Source organism: Chrysochloris asiatica, unplaced genomic scaffold (assembly GCF_000296735.1).
Source record: "Chrysochloris asiatica unplaced genomic scaffold, ChrAsi1.0 scaffold00375, whole genome shotgun sequence".
Lineage (NCBI taxonomy): Eukaryota > Metazoa > Chordata > Mammalia > Afrosoricida > Chrysochloridae > Chrysochloris > Chrysochloris asiatica.
In genome coordinates, this window is record NW_006408893.1 from 1,948,570 (window position 1) to 1,966,203 (window position 17,634).

The following is a 17,634-nucleotide window of genomic DNA, read 5'->3' on the forward strand; positions in this document are numbered from 1 at the left end:
CAGAAACCATGCAAGCAAGAAGACAATGGGATATCATATATAAAAAAACTCTGAAAGAACAATTTGCCAACCAAAAATCATATGACAAGTAAAATTGTCCTTCAAATAAAATGGCAAAATTAGGACTTCCAAATAAACAGAAATTAAAAGAATTTGCAAAAACCAGACCAATCTTACAAGAAATACTAAAGGAAATCCTTTGGACAGAGAACCAACAACATCAGACAACAACCTGAGACTAACTTGACAATATCACCCAGAACTCAACCCAGATATAGAAGCATCCTAAGGAGCTCTGGTAGCGTAGTGGTTACGACTTGGGCTGTGAACCGCAAGGTCAGCAGTTCGAAACTACCAGCTGCTCCGAGGGAGAAAGATGAGGCTTTCTACTCCCGTAAAGATTTACACCCTCGGAAACCCTGTACAGGGTCGCTATGAGTCGGTTCCGACTCCACGGTACATAACAACAACAACAACAAGTAAAACAAATTTACAAGACTGAAAATAGGGAATGCCAGTTTGCAACAACAACCATAAAAACATAAAGTAAAAAGAGGGAATAATGTAGTTACAGAATTTCCAAATGAAGAGGAAATCAAGTTGATTTCAAGAAAATAAATAAATAAAAGTAAACCTAACTGTAACTCTAAAACTAGTACCAAGCCTTACTCCTAGCCCTAGCTCAACTCCTACCCCTAACATTAACACCTTTTGTTGTTGTTGTTGTTAAGTGCTGTCAAGTCAATTCCAACACATAGTAACCCGGCATAGGGTTTCTGATGATTGGCTGGTGAATTTGAACTGTCAACCTTGCAGTTTAAAATGACCTTAAGGTCGAGTGTTTATCCACACTGGGACCTAACCATAACCATTAACACTAAAGGAAGTCTTAGGTGGACTTCTGGTGTGGATCTGCTTGGCTGAAGGCCATAAGGTCGGCAGTTCGGCCCCACCAACTGCTCCTCTGAAATCCTATGCAGGGTCTCTATGAGTCAGAACCAACTCCACAGCACTTAACAACAACAGGCCTAGCCTAGACCTAGCCATACTCCTAATCCTTACTCCATAGTTCTACTTCCCCCAAAAAAGATTAAAAACAATAATAAAAAAATCAGGTAGACTCGTGATGTTGTTCTTGTTAAACGCCTTCGAGTTGATTCCAACCATAGCTTCCCTGCATAGGGTTTCAGAGAAGCTACTGGTGAGTTTGAAGAGCCACACTGAAGTTGAAGTGGACCTTTCGGTACAGGACAATAAGTAAGATTAATTAGATGCACAAAATATATATGAGTTTAATTTTTGTTAAACAATCAAAAAGTATACCAATTTGAGCATGGATGGAGACAGAATTGCTTGTTCAAAATGCTTGTTTGAAGAGGAGGGTGAGAATGATCGCACAACTCAATGTTGAATTTGTGTAATTTTGCTGTCTATATTCTTAATAACAACATGAAATAATTTTTCTAAATGGAAGTGGAGGTGACAGAAAGGAGTGGGGTTCAATATTATAGTGTATATAATAAAACTTATGTAAGAATATGAGGAGCTCTGGTGGCATAGTGTTTACGAATTGAGCTGTGAACCTCAAGGTCAGCAGTTCAAAACTACCAGCTGTTCTGCAGGAGAAAGATGAGGCTTTCTGCTCCTGTAAAGATTTACAGCCTCAGAAACCCTGTACAGGATCACTTTGAGTCAAAACAGACTCCACAGCACATAACCACCACCACCACCATGTAAGAATATTTAACTAGATATACATATATGCATATAATGATGTTGAAAGGGTTGCATAAAAATCTTAGTAATGGTCCTGCCACATTTCTGTTACTGCCATCCCCCCCTTTTAGGGAGATGAGACGGACCCCAAAGCAAGAGCAGGAGAAGCTGAATTGGATTCCTTATTCCCCCTCCTGACTGTTACAGGAATCACTGTCATTAAACTCCTAGAATTAAAAAAAAAAAAAAAAAAAAAATCTTAGTAATGGTTACCTCAAGGTGGTGAGATTTGGAAAAATATCTACTCAGTTTCTAAAATATTGAGAAATGTTTAAAATTTTCATGATGAACATGCAACATTTATATAATGAGGAGAAAATGAGTGAATCTATAAAAAAAAAAAAAAAAGAAGAAGAAGAAAATGGCTCTCCGATTTCTTGCTTGAAAAACAAGTTGAATGGTTGGATTCATTCATTCAGCAAGTATTTATCTGAGCATTTAAAATGTGCCAGTTATCTTTCTAGGAGCTAGGGATCCAGCAATGAATAAAACAAACAAAAATCCATCTCGATAATGGGCTTATGTCTTAATGGGAAGAGAAATAGATGACTAGAGAAGAAATGTACTATGTTGGTGTGGAGGGAGTATATAATACAAAGGAATCAGTTTGGGATATGTCAATACAAGAAATATCTAATTGGAAAAGTGGATAATGGATCTAGCATTCATAGACCAAGTCAGGACTGGAGATACAGATTTAGAGGCAGATAACACCTAAAATGGTGTTTCAAATCTTTCCTGAGTCTGATCACGTCCCACTGCAGACAGCTTTACAGAGGAAGTGCTGAGGAAAAACAGGCAGCTGACAGGAGGTTGCTATGCAACAGATGAGGAAAGTCATCCAACCAGGCAGAATTGATGTTGGCCCTTGGGGAGCAAATGCTGCTGTCCTTCCTAGCATTAGTTTCCTTTTATATGCAAGCTTCTGGCAGGAATTCTTGTCAGAACAATGTGCCTTAGATTTGGGGAAAGCATCTGTTTAATTTGAGTTCCCTCACATCTTCCTAACATTTTCTGCCTTTTTAAGTTTCTCAATCATCCAGGATGTATGTCTTTGTGCCTCCCATTTTGCATATTAAGAACTGGGGCTCAGAGAGGTTGTGTGACCTGAGTAGGCTCACACAGCTATTGACAGGCTTGTCACTCCATACCAGAAATTCTGAAGCTCATTCCAGCTTCTTTCCCTGAGACCACAGGTGCCCCAGGCCCCAGCCCTGGAAGGAATTAGAGCAAACATTTTACTCTGATAGTCCTGCCTGCTCCCGTGAGTACCAGAGAGGCCTCAGGGATTGCATATTTATGCTGCTCACAAGGAATTGTTGTGTTAAGTGCCGTGGAGTCGGTTCCCACCCACAGCGACCCTGTATAGGGTTTCCAAGGAGCGGCTAGTGAGTTTGAACCGCCAATCTTGTAATTCAAACCAACTTGCAGTCCAGTGCATTAACCCACAGCGCTATACATGGAATGGTGGTTATGTGCTGTGAAGTCGGTTCCGACTCATAGCGACCCTGTACAGGATTTCTGAGGCTGTAAGTCTTTACGGGAGCAGAAAACCTCATTTTTCTCCCGCGGAACAGCTGGTAGTTTCAAACTGCTGACCTTGAAGTTTGCAGCCCTATTCGTAACCTCTACACTACCAGAGCTCCTTATAGGCGTGGTAGCAAAGCTACAACTGGATGGACTCACATAGAGCAGGCAAGGAGTAAAGCTGGGGTCTCTACCTAAGTTCTCCTGAATGCTGAGCATGAGTGAGGGCCTCAAGGAATGCAAAACTAACTTTTGGGTGGTGGTGGTGCTAGGGGAGGAATTCTGTCACTCTCAACTGAGGAAGGAAGGTGTCTCAGTCCCCAACTCAGCACTAGTGAAGCATTGGCTTTGGAGTCTGAAAGACTGAGGCCTAAAATTGCATTTTTTGTTTATTGGTTCTGTGACCTTGTGTAGTTCACTCACCTTGTCTGTGGATCAGCTTCCTAATCTGTAAAATGGGAATGCTGACATCTATCTTTGGGACAATTGTGAGAGGAAAACAAGTCCCAGCACAGATTCTGCTGTGTTGTATAAACCTCTTCTCCTACACACACACACTCCCACACACAGAATGAGTCCAAGGCTGAGAGTACACAAAGAGCAGTGAAGAAGCTAAAGTTCTGTATCAGTCTGAGAGATAGTAAGAAGGTCATGAAAGTCACTTGGCAAGTACAGACTTAACGACTACCCTAGTAGTGAATCCTAACTGGTTATTCCCTTTTCCAGGTCCCAAAGCAGTTGAGTTAGGAAGGGGTGTAGCATTTGCTGCCATTTAGAGACCCCCACACAGAGTAGCCTAAGTGGTTTTAGGCTAGGGGGTGGAGATTCATGCTGAACAAAGAGGAGGAGCTTTGAGAGAGGAGGGGATAAAACCAAGACGCAATGCGGAAAAGGTAGGGGGCCTGTGTGGGGGGGCAAGAGACACTGCGCATCTCCTGGGAGAGGGGGTGTAGAGGAAAAGGAGGGACTATTGTATACTGTTGACCTGGTTGGTGGTGGAGTGGTGTGTTGGCAAAGGGGCGGGACTGCCTTCCTGTGCACATGCGCATCATGATTTTCAGGATGAAGCTTTTGTTGGGAAGGCAGGCGGGACACTAGTTGGTTGTTCACCACTTGAGCATGCGCACAATGCCTTGAGACAGTGGGTGGTACATTAGGCAAGGAGGCGGGGTTGCCCAAGCTGCCGCGCTGGCATTTTCTCCTGGACGAGGAGAGGGTGCGGCTGCTGAGAGCTGAGAGCGGAGCATTGCAATCCAGATCCTCTGAGTCGTGAAGAAGGGAGACAACGAGGGGGTTGGGGTTGGGGCCTGAGGCAAGGTGAGACTTAGCCCCCAGACAGGGCAACCGCCCCCTGGTGCGGGCCTCCATTTTTTATCCCTTTATCCCGGATTCTGAATTCCCTTCCACTCCTCAAACCTCAATTCACATTCCCCATTCCATCCTCCTTCATTTAGAAGCGTTAATTGTTCTCTAAACCCCTCCCGTCGCTCGAAATCTCCACAGATTTCTCGACCTAGATCTCTACTGTTAGAATATCCCTTCTTATTCAAAGCCTTCATTCAACTTCCAAAATTCGATGCGAACTCGAATTCAGAATTCTCATCTGCAACCCGAACCCTGGTTCGAATCCTGTCAGTAGTTTCTCAAGGTTCAGAACCTCCTCCATCTGGACACTCAGTTCACTTTTCCCGCCCGGATCTGATCCATTCCCCTCATATTCGACACTTCATCCGCCCCCACAATCAAACCTCAGACCCTTATCCCAATTCAGCCCTTCCTATTTGCCCTATCCAGTATAACCCCCAAATCCTCCCCTACAACCCTAGGCTCCGCTCTTGCCAGAGGGACAGGAGCCATGGCTCAGAAAATGGACTGTGGTGCAGGCCTCCTCGGCTTCCAGGTGAGATCTCAGCTTCCTAACCCCACATTTCGCCAGCCACCATTTGGGCCCCTTTGGCGGCACAAATGCTTGGATCATATTTTGCCTGCTTTGTGCCTAGACTCTGTCGTCTTTCAAATTCTTATCGGTTAGTGGAGGGGGGGAGGGGCGCCCCTTTCAACCATCAGTCCCTGCTTAGAGAAAGGGGAGACCCTGTTAGTAGACAGGGCAGTCTGCCCAGAGAATGCGGGTTGGGTAAGGAACCATTTTTTTTCCCATAGTCCTGATGCTTGTAGAGCAGTCTACCTTCCCCTCCCCCAGAGCCCCGCCTCCTCCCCCGCCTCCACCACCCCTGTCCTGCATTCCCCACTCACTGTGACCCTCCTTATTCTCTTGTTCCGCCTCTTACTGCACACTGTACCCACTTGGTTCTGACCTCACTCATTCACACACCCCCTGCTTATTCACATCTTCCTTGCTACTTTAGTCTGTCCTCTCCCCTCATCCTACCCGACCCCTCCTTTACCCCCTGTCCCACTCCACTCATACCACGTTTTGTTCAGCTTCCTCCTCCCTTTGCTCTTCTCAGGCCCCCTATGTCTCTACCTTAGTCTTCCTCCTCGTTTTGCAGCAGACATCCTCCTGCATCTTCCCTGAGCTACTCCTCCCACCCTCATCCTCTTCTCATGCTTTAGAGGGGAGGCCAGAGATGTAATCTAGTCCATCCCCCTCATATTTCCAGACTGAAGCCTCTGTGGAAGACAGCGCCTTGCTTATGCAGACCCTTATGGAGGCAATCCAGATCTCAGAGGCTCCACCTACCAACCAGGCCACTGCAGCTGTCATCGGGCTGAATGCAAGTCCCCAGAGTTCACAGCCCCCGACTGCCAAAGGGATGGCTGACATTCAGGTTGTAGCAGCTGCCACTAGGCCTAAAACAGCTATTAAGGCCCCGAATGCCACCACAAAAGGCCCAAATGGTGCCTGTGATTTCTCTCAGGCTCTTAATGCCAAGGAGCTGGTCAACGCCCAGCCTAAGGCAACCTTTAAGCCCCAGAATGCCACCACAAACAGCCCAAATGCTTCCTGTGATTTTTCCCAGGCAGCAACCACCAGTGAGTTAGCTGTTAACAAGTCTGAGATAGTTTATAAGGACCAGAATGTGACTACTACAGTGAGACCAAATGCCACCTACAATTTCTCTCAGTCTTTCAATGCCAGTGAGATGACCAACTCCCGACCGAGGACAGCCTTCAAGGACTGGAATGATACAACCAAGGCCCCAACAGCTGATACCCAGACCCAGAATGTTAACCAGGCCAAGATGGCTACTCCCCAAGCTGACACAGAGACCAACCCAGGTATCTCTGAACCTGAGGGTGCAGCTGCACAGGCATCAGCAGATGGTTCCCAGGCTCAGAATCTGGAATCACGGACTATAATTCGGGGCAAGAGGACCCGCAAGGTGAGATCCTTGCTAGCTTCACTTTGCTTTAGGCTCTCTCCTTTCTCCTTTGTACTATTCATTTGTTAGAAACAAAAATATTATTTCCTATTCTGCTAGACTATAGATGATGTTGAGATAAATGTCCACAAACTTATGATACAAGACGCAGACACATAATACAACTGGATGTAATTTTATTTGTATGTTGATCATAGTTACCATGTACCTAGAGTTAGCCACATTTACACAATTATCTCACTAAATCTTGAAGGTAACTCTTACCAACTAGGAATAATAGTCCCAGTTTAACAGAGAAGGAAGCTGAGTCCCAGAAAGGTGCTGTGACTTGTCCAGTAGCAGACATAGGGAAAGGAGAAGCCTCAGACCACATCCTTGAACTATCCCTGGCCTGGTCTGAAGAGAAAACTTCTGCCTGGAAGACAGTGAAAGACAAGCCTGGGGCTAGTGGGTTAGGCTGTCACTAGAGGTAAAGAGTTAGGGAACTTTCCCAGAAGTGATAGAGTGGGAACAAAGAATCACCTGGTGACCGTGGACCTTCTTTCTCTTTGATGGTGCAGATTAATAACTTGAATGTGGACGAAAATAGCAGTGGGGATCAGAGACGGGTTCCACTGACTTCAGGGACCTGGAGGTCTGCACCAGTTCCAGTGACCACTCAGAACCCACCTGGTGCACCACCCAGTGTTCTCTGGCAGACCCCGTTGGCTTGGCAGAACCCATCAGGCTGGCAGAACCAGACAGCTAGACAGACCCCACCGGCACGTCAGAGCACCCCAGCTAGGCAGACCCCACCAACCTGGCAGAACCCAGTTGCTTGGCAGAATCCAGTGATCTGGCCGAACCCAGTGATCTGGCAGAACCCGGTGATCTGGCCGAACCCCATTGTCTGGCCTGGCCCAGTTGTCTGGCCGAACCCACTGGCCTGGCAGAATCCACCTGGATGGCAGACCTCACCTGGATGGCAGACCCCACCGGGCTGGCAGGGCTCTCCAGACTGGCAAGGCCCTCCTGACTGGCCATTGCCACCTGATTGGCCACTTCCCACAGACTGGCCATTCCCACATGACTGGATTCCTACTGACTGGCCAATTCCACCTGATTGGCAAAACCTGCGACCTTCCCCAAACCTGCGCCCTTCCCCCAACTCACGTGCCTCACAGAACCTGGGTACCTCGCAACCCCGAGATGTGGCCCTTCTTCAGGAAAGAGTAAGAGCTATAACTCTCCAGTCACTTTTCTCTTCACTAGTTCTTTTCTTTGCCACCCTCTCATCTATAATCCAAGTGTTCTGCGAAATATCTGACTAATGATTTCTTTCTCCCTTCTTAGGCAAATAAATTGGTCAAGTACCTTATGCTTAAAGACTACACAAAGGTGCCCATCAAGCGTTCAGGTAAATGTTCAATGCCCTCTGCCTGAGCCCTGCCCTCTTCCTCATCCCATGCTCTGAGGACATCCCTTTACTTATATCTTCCCTTCCCATCTGTTACCCTCCTTCCATGACTGGTTTTTCCTTATCTACTACTGAGAACCCTGGCACTGCTACCCTTATCAAGGCTGGCAAAGGGGTTGCAGCTATGTGGCACCTGCTCAGTCCAGATGCTCCCTCATCTCTCCTACAGAAATGCTGAGGGATATCATCCGTGAATACACTGATGTTTATCCAGAAATCATTGAACGTGCGTGCTTTGTCCTGGAGAAGGTGAGAAGGCAATCCTGAGGAACAAGAATGATGGGGGAAATCTTGATTTTAAAGTTTCATGGGGCACCAACTGGGAGTTCAGGGCAAGTTTCACAGGGAAGTGAGTGACTGTCTATGGGCAGCTTGTGCTAGATATTGTAATTTCATAGTCTGTTTTCTCCCTTCTGTAGAAATTCGGGATCCAACTGAAGGAAATTGACAAGGAAGAGCACCTGTATATTCTTATCAGTACCCCGGAGTCCTTGGCTGGCATACTGGGAACGTAAGATGAGAAAGGAGGTGGAACGTTGCCTTTCTCAGTGTTTTTTTTTTGTTTTTCTGGGAGCTTCAAGTAGGTCAAGGTCCAAGGTTTAGGGTTAATGTGTAAAGTTAGGGTAAAATTCTCCCCTTGTCAAGGAGTATTAGAAAGGCTAGATGGGCGATATGACTGGTGTCTGTCATACAAATGACTGCTGAAAAAATATTATTTTCCTATTCTGTTAGGACCAAAGACACACCCAAGTTGGGTCTTCTTCTGGTGATTCTGGGTGTTATCTTCATGAATGGCAACCGTGCCAGTGAGGGTGAGTGGCTGGACCTGCAGATGGGGATTGGCCACAGCTTGATTTCCATGTACTCATTTTCTGTCCTTTGTCTCCCTTTGCCTTCCATCGCAGCTGTCCTCTGGGAGGCACTACGCAAAATGGGACTGCGTCCTGGGTATGATTGGGCTCTTTCAGTGCTTGCCTGTCTGTATCCTTTGGTAACAGAGGATGGTCCCAGGATTGCATCAGCCTCATGGTCTGGTGGGGAGGGCGGAGGGTGTTGAGGAGGTACAGGTCCCTGGGTTCTGACCTGGGTGGATAGGGTAATATTCTGAATTTTCTGCCTCTTCTGTCATTTCTGATCTCTGCTGTAATGATTTTGCTTACATTTGGGCACTGATGCTTACATTAGTCTCTGATTATAAATTTCTTTTCTATTAATTGTCAGGGTCAGACATCCCCTTCTTGGAGATCTGAGGAAGCTTCTCACTTACGAATTTGTAAAGCAAAAGTAAGTGGTGTCTAAAAGGCTTTGCTTTTGTCAGGTCTTTATGAACTCTGTGTGCTGGTCTGCCTCTCCGTACACAGAGACACATATGTGCTCAGGAGGATTTATTGAAATGAAATTACTGAAATTCCTATGGTTGAAGTTTTCTACAGACTAATTGTCTTAGAAATGAGGCCTATCCAGCATCCCCACTGTAGACCTTTCCAAGGCTTTTGCAGAACAGTGTGATCATTACAATGAGCCTGTCTGTGGCACATAGAAAAGATTTTAAGAACCTCATCCTGAGGCTGTGACAGGGTAAGATTAAGTGTTTTCCTCTTTATTACCCAGCACCCTACACATGCCTTTCCTATAACTTTTAAGTGGCTACTTAGTGAAGGAGCAATGGCACAGTAATATGAAGGGCGTTATTAGAGGGTAAGGGTAAATAATCTTGGTTGTGAGTCCAGAGAAGTTGCTACTTGAAATTCTGGAATTTCTGAGTCTAAGGTTATTACACATTGGTGGACTTTACTTCTACCTGGATACAAAGACTTTTCTCTCTCTTTCTCTTTCTAAGGTACCTAGACTACAGACGAGTACCCCATAGCAACCCCCCGGAGTATGAGTTCCTCTGGGGCCTTCGTTCCTATCATGAAACTAGCAAGATGAAAGTGTTGAGATTCATTGCAGAGGTAATAGAAGAATTGCTCCAGACTTGACACTGGAGAAGAAAGCCCAGAGCAGGGATGAGATCCTATATATGACACTTGGCAGTTGCTTCATTACTAATTTTATATATTGGTCATGTTATGTTATTGGTAGCAACAATTGGTTGCTTACTATGTAGTTGTTGTTGTCAAGTGCCATTGAGTTGATGCTAACTCAGGGGGTGAGCTTGAACCACCGGCCTTGCAGTCCAGCTCATTAACCTGCAGCACCAAACCGGGACTCCTACTATGTGTTGTTGTTAAGTGTCATCGAGTCGGTTCCGACCCATATCGACCCCGAATAGGGTTTCTGAGGAGTGACTGGTGAGCCTGAACTGCCAGCCTTACAGTTCAAATGGCTTTGCAGTCTGGTGCGTTAACCCACAGTGCCATACCAGGACTATGTGTAGTAGGTGCTTAATATGTATTAATGCCAACTTGTATTATTATGGATTTTGTTTTATTTTCTGTTCTTCATCTCAGGTTCAAAAGAGAGACCCTCGTGACTGGACTGCACAGTTCATGGAGGCTGCAGATGAGGCCTTGGATGCTCTGGATGCTGCTGCAGCTGAGGCTGAAGCTCGGGCTGAGGCGAGAACCCGCATGGGAATTGGAGATGAGGCCGTGTCTGGGCCCTGGAGCTGGGATGACATTGAGTTTGAGCTGCTGACCTGGGATGAGGAAGGAGATTTTGGGGATCCCTGGTCCAGAATCCCATTTACCTTCTGGGCTAGATACCACCAGAATGCCCGCTCCAGATTTCCCCAAACCTTTGCTGGCCCAATTATTGGCCCTGGTGGTGCAGCCAGTGCCAACTTCGCTGCCAACTTTGGTGCCATTGGTTTCTTCTGGGTTGAGTGAGATGCTGGGTAGGTATATCACTTTGGATTGGGCAGTTAGGGTCCTTGGGGGATGTATTCATACGCATGAACTGGGAATGATATAAAACCCATCAAGGGGAGATGAGGGAAGTAGGGGAAACACTATTTGATATTTATTCTCCTTACTATTTGATAGGTATCATTCATCTTTTTACTTTTTTTTTTTTATGTTCACAGATATTGCTAATCAGTTGCAATAGTCTTACCCCTGAATGAGGCTGAAGTCTCAGAGTCCTTCTAAACACAGCTATCTAGAGAGCCACACCCTGTTCACTGAAAGTGGCATGCAAGAGAAAGTTTATTTGCAGTTCCTTGTCTATTGCTTTTTTTTCCCCCTTGTGTGCTGTCAAGTTTTGGTATCAGAAATAAACAATGATATTGTAAAGTGAATTATATGTACTCCCTTTTTTTCTATATTAAGGGAAAGATTAACTTGTCTAAGTGGGAGACAGGGCCTTAGCCTTAGCCTAAAGGGAAAATCGTTTTCCAACAGGTGGAAATGTGGGGAAAATTGGCTAATAAATGGAGAAAACAAAGGAAGTGTCAAAGAACGTAAGTTGTCGGTGAGTTCCAAGAACTAGTGTGATTTATTCAATATCACTTATGTATCTAGGAGTCCTGGTGTGTCGCTGTGGGCCAATGCATCACACTGCAAAGTCATTTGAACTGCGAGGTTGGCAGTTCAAGCTCACCATATGCTCCTTGGATACCCTATACAGTGTCGCTATGGGTCGGACTCGACTCGACCACACTTCACAACAACAGCAATCTAGTATTTGATAGATATGCTACTAGGTGTTACAGAGTGATATTGATAGAGGTGGAATAATGGTGGGAGACTGCAGGTGGTCAGAAAACTATATTTAACAAGACAGTAGAAATCCAAGTGATACAAAGGACCATGATAGGTATTTGAAGGGAAGTGAAGATGATGGTCTTTGGAACTGTGACATCTATAGACTAGAAGGCCAAGATATGAGCTGGATTATCCATGTAGAAAATGAAATAGCCCCAAGATGGTAATAGGTCCTCACAACCTTCACCAGACCAGGGCCTCATCACAAAGAAAGAGTCTTAGGGGCAATAAAGAAAACCTTGCAATGACCTCTTCTCCCCTCCTGCATAGAAAAAGAGGGGCTTTTGTTGCTTAGAGAACAAGGGTTGAGAAAACAAGACAAAGTTTCAGGCAGAGCTTAGGTGGTCTTTAAGCTATGACTTTACAGGGACCATGTTTAAGCTATTGAAGTCTGCTGGAAACAGGGTTCTCTTCTTGAGGATGAAATTAAGATCTAGATCTTCCTCAGGCAGTTTGGCTTCCTGGGAAGGGCTCAGTACTGGGCAAAGTCAGTGTCCAGAGGTTCTTCAGTTCACAGGTAGTATACTGTGAATAGTCATTCGACTGCAGGTCTATTTGAACCACAAGGTTGGCAGTTCAAAAGCCACTCCTTGGAAACCCTATACAGAGTTTGTATGAGTGAGAAGTGAATCAATGGCGATGAACAACAACATCCACATTCTAAGAAAAGAGTCCAGTATTAATGAAGGGGATTTAAGTACAGAGCTCCAGCACCTCCCCTGCCTCTTATCCTGTTAGGTTCCCTCCTATGGTCAGACTTGGACCCTGACCCTTCAGGTGTGTCTGGGAATCTCAGTCTGATGCTTTTTTGATTTGATGCTGGTTCGCACTCACCCAGAGGTGCCTCAGTCTTGAACATTGTGTGGAGGGAGCAATTCTACTCTGCACACGTTGGGACACTATGATTCCAGTTGACTTGAGGGCAACTAACAACAGTTCTAGACCTGCATCTCTATGGTGTCTCAGGTGTGGACTGTTGTTCTAGTTTTTCAGCTGGTTATTATATAATACACTTTAAGTTGATTTTTTAAAAATTTAGTCTTAGGGCATAGAGTGAAAATATTGTTTAAAATCATGTGGAAGATGAACTCTTTCCAGAAGGATGAAGTAAATAATTTTCTTTTTTTCCCCACTATAACTTAGTTATCAAGTCAATTCTGACTCACATGGAGAGACACTATAGAACAGAGTAGAACTCTTCCGCAGGATTTTTAACACTACATACTTACGGGCTCTGGTAGCATAGTGGTTACGAATCAGCAGTTTGAAACTATCAGCTGTTTGCGGGAGAAAGATGAAGCTTTCTGCTCCTGTAAAGACTTACAGCCTCGGAAACCTTGTACAGGGTCACTATGAGTCGGAACCGACTCCATGGCACATAACAACAACAATTTATGGGAGCAGACAGTCTTATCTTTCTCTCGTGAAACAGCTGGTGGGTTTGAACTGCCGACCATTCAGTTCGCAGCCTAATACTACATGGGAAAAGCCATGTAAACTATAAGATGATAATAAGAAAAATGAGAGTTGGAGAGATGAGGAAGGCTGCCTAGAGACCTCAGAACCTGACGGATAAAACAGCAGTTGTTCTTTGGTTTTGGTTTTGTCTCATGTATTCCAGACTGAAAACCCGAGAAGTTGGCAACCCAGAAACACCAAAGGCCAAGATGTTAAGTGCTATTGAGTTGGTTCCGACTCATAGTGATCCTGTATAGGGTTTCTGTGAAGCAGTTGTTAAGCTTGAACTGCTGATGCGGCACTGCAGGATAATGTACTGGACTGCAAGGTCAGTTTGAACCACAAAGTCAGTGGTTCAAACCCACCAGCCGCTCCTCAGAAACCCTATACATAGGGTCGTTATGAGTTGGAAGCAACTCGATGGCACCTAACAACAACAAAGACATAATCAACATAGAAAACTCTGCCTAATAACAGCAGAATATACATTATTTTCAAGCATATTTGTTGTATCATATTATGGTACAAAACATGTACCATAATATAATATTCAGTGAAAAAAAAAAATGTTGCCCACCACTAACAAAGGCCAAGTGGAGATCCTATATTTCCACACACACACACCCTGCAGGGGATGATGTCAGAGGATGAATACTAGTTTCAGCCCATCAGATGTCATAGACACCACAAGGGGAGGTTGGACCTTCATTCTCATTGGATGGCAATGGGCCTGGATCTTTCCTGTGGTAGTGTTAGAAGACCAAGTGAAAAATCAGAAATTTTAGCATTTTTCAAGGTAAATTCATCACTCCCACCTTTACAGTGGTGTTACTTGGGACCATGTGGGAAGCCTGAGCTTCTAGCCACTTCCCTCCATTTGTCCACTAGGGTGTTGCCACAGAAGGCTATGGTCAACACTATCCCCACCACTAAACAGTAATAAGTTACTAAGCAGTAGCAAGTTACCAAGCAGTAACAAGGCCACCATTCTACTTTGTCAGTGGAGGCACTTGAGAAGCACTAACAAGGCATTTTCCCCTCTCTCAGCCAGAGTGGTATCAACAGAAGTCTAATGAGGAACCTGAAATCTGAACCCTGAGCATCAGTTACAAAGATTCCCTCTTGCACCCTGGTAACAACAAAGTTCAAATGAAGAACCTCAAATTCCACTCTCTCCTAGCATTAATAAGAACCCCATTCACTCATCAAAACACTGTCAAGGAAGCCTAATAAAACACAAGATTTACATAAGATGTCAATATTGTTAAATGCTGTTGAGTCACTTCCAACCCATAGCGATCCTATATAGGATTTCTGAGGAGCATCTGGTGAGCTAGAACCGCCAACCTTGTGGTCCCAACTGGCTTTGCAGTCCAGCGCATTAACCCACAGCACCACACCAGGAGTCATACCCCAAACGTCCAGGTTTAAATATAAAATCACTCATCATAGTAATAACTATGTTTGAATTAGATAAGATAATCAGCAGACACTACCACTGAAATGACATGGTTGTTAAATTTATCTGAAAAGGACTATAAACCAATCATACAGTGCTTCAACTAACACTTATAATGACACAAGCAGGTTGAAAGAATATGATGGAAAAAGATATACTATGTGAAAAATTCTCAAAAAAATATGAAGTGATGATAATATCAGATATAATGTATTTCATATGCATGCAAAAGTTGGACAGTGAATAAGGAACATCATAGAAGAATTAATGCATTTGAATTACGGTGTTGGAGGAGAATATTGGAAGTACCACGGGCTACAAAAAGAACAAACAGATCTGTGGGAAGAAGTGCCACCAGAGTGCTCCTTGGAGGCCAGGATGGCCAAACTTTGTCTCTCATACTTTGAACTTATTGTCAGGAGGGACCAGTCACTGGAGAGGGATATCATGTTTGGTAAGTGGAGTGTCAGAGAAAGAGAGGAAGACCCCCAGCAAGATGGATTGACAAAGTGGCAGCATCAATGGGCTCAAGCATGGCAACAATTGTGAGGTTGTCTCAGGACCAGGCAGTGTTTCGTTCTGTTGTACATAGGGTACTGACTCGATGTCACCTAACAACAAAAACAAATGTACTTCAGAGAAAAGTATACTATAAAGACAGAGAGAGAAATTACATAATGATGAGTGATCAACCCACCAATAAGACATAGCAATTAAATGTGTATGCAGCAAACAGACCTACAAAATATTTGAAGCAAAAAACTGAAAGAACGGACAGGAGAAGTAGACAAATTCACAATTATACTTGGAAACCTTACACTCCTTTCTTAACAATGACAGAAAATCAGCAAAGGATATAGGAAAACTCAACAATACCAACAAAACAAAACCAACAGACACAATCGACATTGATTAAAAACACCACTCAACAGCAGAAGAATATATATTATTCTTAAGCTCCCAAAGAACATGCATTATAATACGATGGGCAATAAAACAAACTTCAAAAATTTTTAAATATTTGAAATCATACTGTGTGTTTCATGATCAAAATGGTGTCAAGCTAAGAATTGCTGGAATAAAATTTCTCTAATATCCTGAAAAGCGAAAAGATAAGCATTGAAGAAGCTCAACGAACCCCAGGAAAGATACACCCCAAAAGAAAATCACCAAGACATATCATAATCAAGCTCTCCAAAATCAAAGATAAGGAGACATTCCTGAAAGCAGCTATGAAAAAGAGAACCATTACATACAAAGGCAAGCAAGTCAGATTAAGCTTGGATCTCTCAGCAGAAACCATGCAAGCAAGAAGGCAATGGGGAGACATATACAAAACCCTGAAAGAAAAAACTGCTAACCAAGAATCCTTTATCCAGCAGAGCTGTCAATGAAATATGATGGTATAATCAAAACATTCCAGGATAAACAGAAACTAAGTGATTTTGCCAAAGCCAACTCTGCGCTACAAAACATCCAAAAGGGAGTTCTGTGGACTGAGAACCAACAAGAACAGACAACAACCAGAGATTGGCATACATGGCAGCACCTCCCAGAACTAAATTGACAGATGGAAGAGTTGAGAACGGAACAAAACTATAAGAACAAACTCAGAGAAAATGGGAGGTCAGTCTATGATCAAAACAATTACAATGTGAAAGAAGGTAAACACGTAGGAAGAGAGATCCAGATGGTGAGAAGGTCAGGTAGATTACATGATAACATAGACTGGACTAAATGGAGGGAAAAGAAAATGGAATATAAGGCAACCTCAAAGAAAATTAACACTTCACAACATACCAAGAAAATGAAAATCCCAGAAGAACATGGAAACATTAAAACTATGAGGAAACTCACAAGAAAGAACAAAAACCATGAACTCAGCACAGGAAGACATGCAGAACAAAGAAAGCAGCAGCACCACAAAAACAAAAAAACATAATGGCAGCAATTAATCCATACCTATCTATAATTATGGAGTCCTGGTGTGGTGCTTTAAATTAATGCACCAAGACTGCAAGGCTGCTGGAACTGCAAGGTCGGCAGTTCAAGCTCACCAGCCACTCCTCGGAAACCCTATACAGGGTCGCTATGGGTCGGAATGACTCGATGGCAGCAGCACCACAAAAAACAACAACAATCGATAATTATACTTAATGTAAATGGATTAAATGCACCAGTTAAGAGACAGTGGATAAGAAAACAAGATCCTTCAATATGCTGTCTGTAAGAGACACATCGTACACACAGAGACAAAAACAGGTTAAAAGTCAAATGATGGAAAAAAATATACCAAGCTAATTGCAATAAAAAACGAATAGGAATGGCAGTATTAATTTCTGTTAAAATAAACTTTAAGGCAAAACCCAGCATAATAGATAAAGATGGACATTATCTCATGATTAAAGGGACAATTGAACAAGATGACATAGCAATAATAAATATCTATGCTCCCAATGAAAGAGCTCAAAATATATAAAGCAAACTCTAATAGATTTGAAGAAAGAAATAGACAAGTCTACAATAATTGTTATTGTTGTTAGGTGCCATCGACTTGGTACCGGCTCACAGCGACTTTATTCACAGCAGAATAAAACACTGCCAGATCCTGGACCAACCTTACTACTATTGTCACACTTGACTCCATCTATGCTGCCACTTGGCCAATCCATCTCATTGGGGATCTTCCTCTTTTTCTCTGACCTTCCACCCTACCAAATATGATATCCTTCTCCAGCGACTGGTCATTCCTGACAATATTTCTGAAGTATGAGAGACAAAGTTTGGCCATCTTGGCCTCCAAGGAGCGCTCTGGCTGCACTTCTTCCAACACAGATCTGTTGGTTCTTTTGGCAGCCCATGGCACTTTCAATATTCTCCTCCAACACCATAACTCAAAAGCATCAA

General features: G+C 43.9%; 1 protein-coding gene and 1 pseudogene across 1 annotated transcript; both read left to right on the forward strand.

The window, feature by feature from the left end:
- The first annotated feature begins 5,129 nt into the window (after positions 1 to 5,129).
- On the forward strand, positions 5,130 to 11,344 carry LOC102832993 (melanoma-associated antigen D1-like). Its single transcript, XM_006876354.1, has 12 exons — positions 5,130 to 5,203; positions 5,925 to 6,647; positions 7,208 to 7,858; positions 7,980 to 8,043; positions 8,273 to 8,352; positions 8,523 to 8,614; positions 8,836 to 8,915; positions 9,009 to 9,051; positions 9,325 to 9,387; positions 9,944 to 10,058; positions 10,557 to 10,942; positions 11,132 to 11,344. The coding sequence occupies exons 1-11, from the start codon at positions 5,159 to 5,161 to the stop codon at positions 10,932 to 10,934; spliced, it is 2,334 nt and encodes a 777-aa protein (XP_006876416.1). The 5' UTR covers positions 5,130 to 5,158; the 3' UTR covers positions 10,935 to 10,942; positions 11,132 to 11,344.
- Positions 11,345 to 13,992: 2,648 nt separating this feature from the next.
- LOC102839067 overlaps positions 13,993 to 17,634 on the forward strand; it is a 12,424-nt pseudogene continuing 8,782 nt past the window's right edge.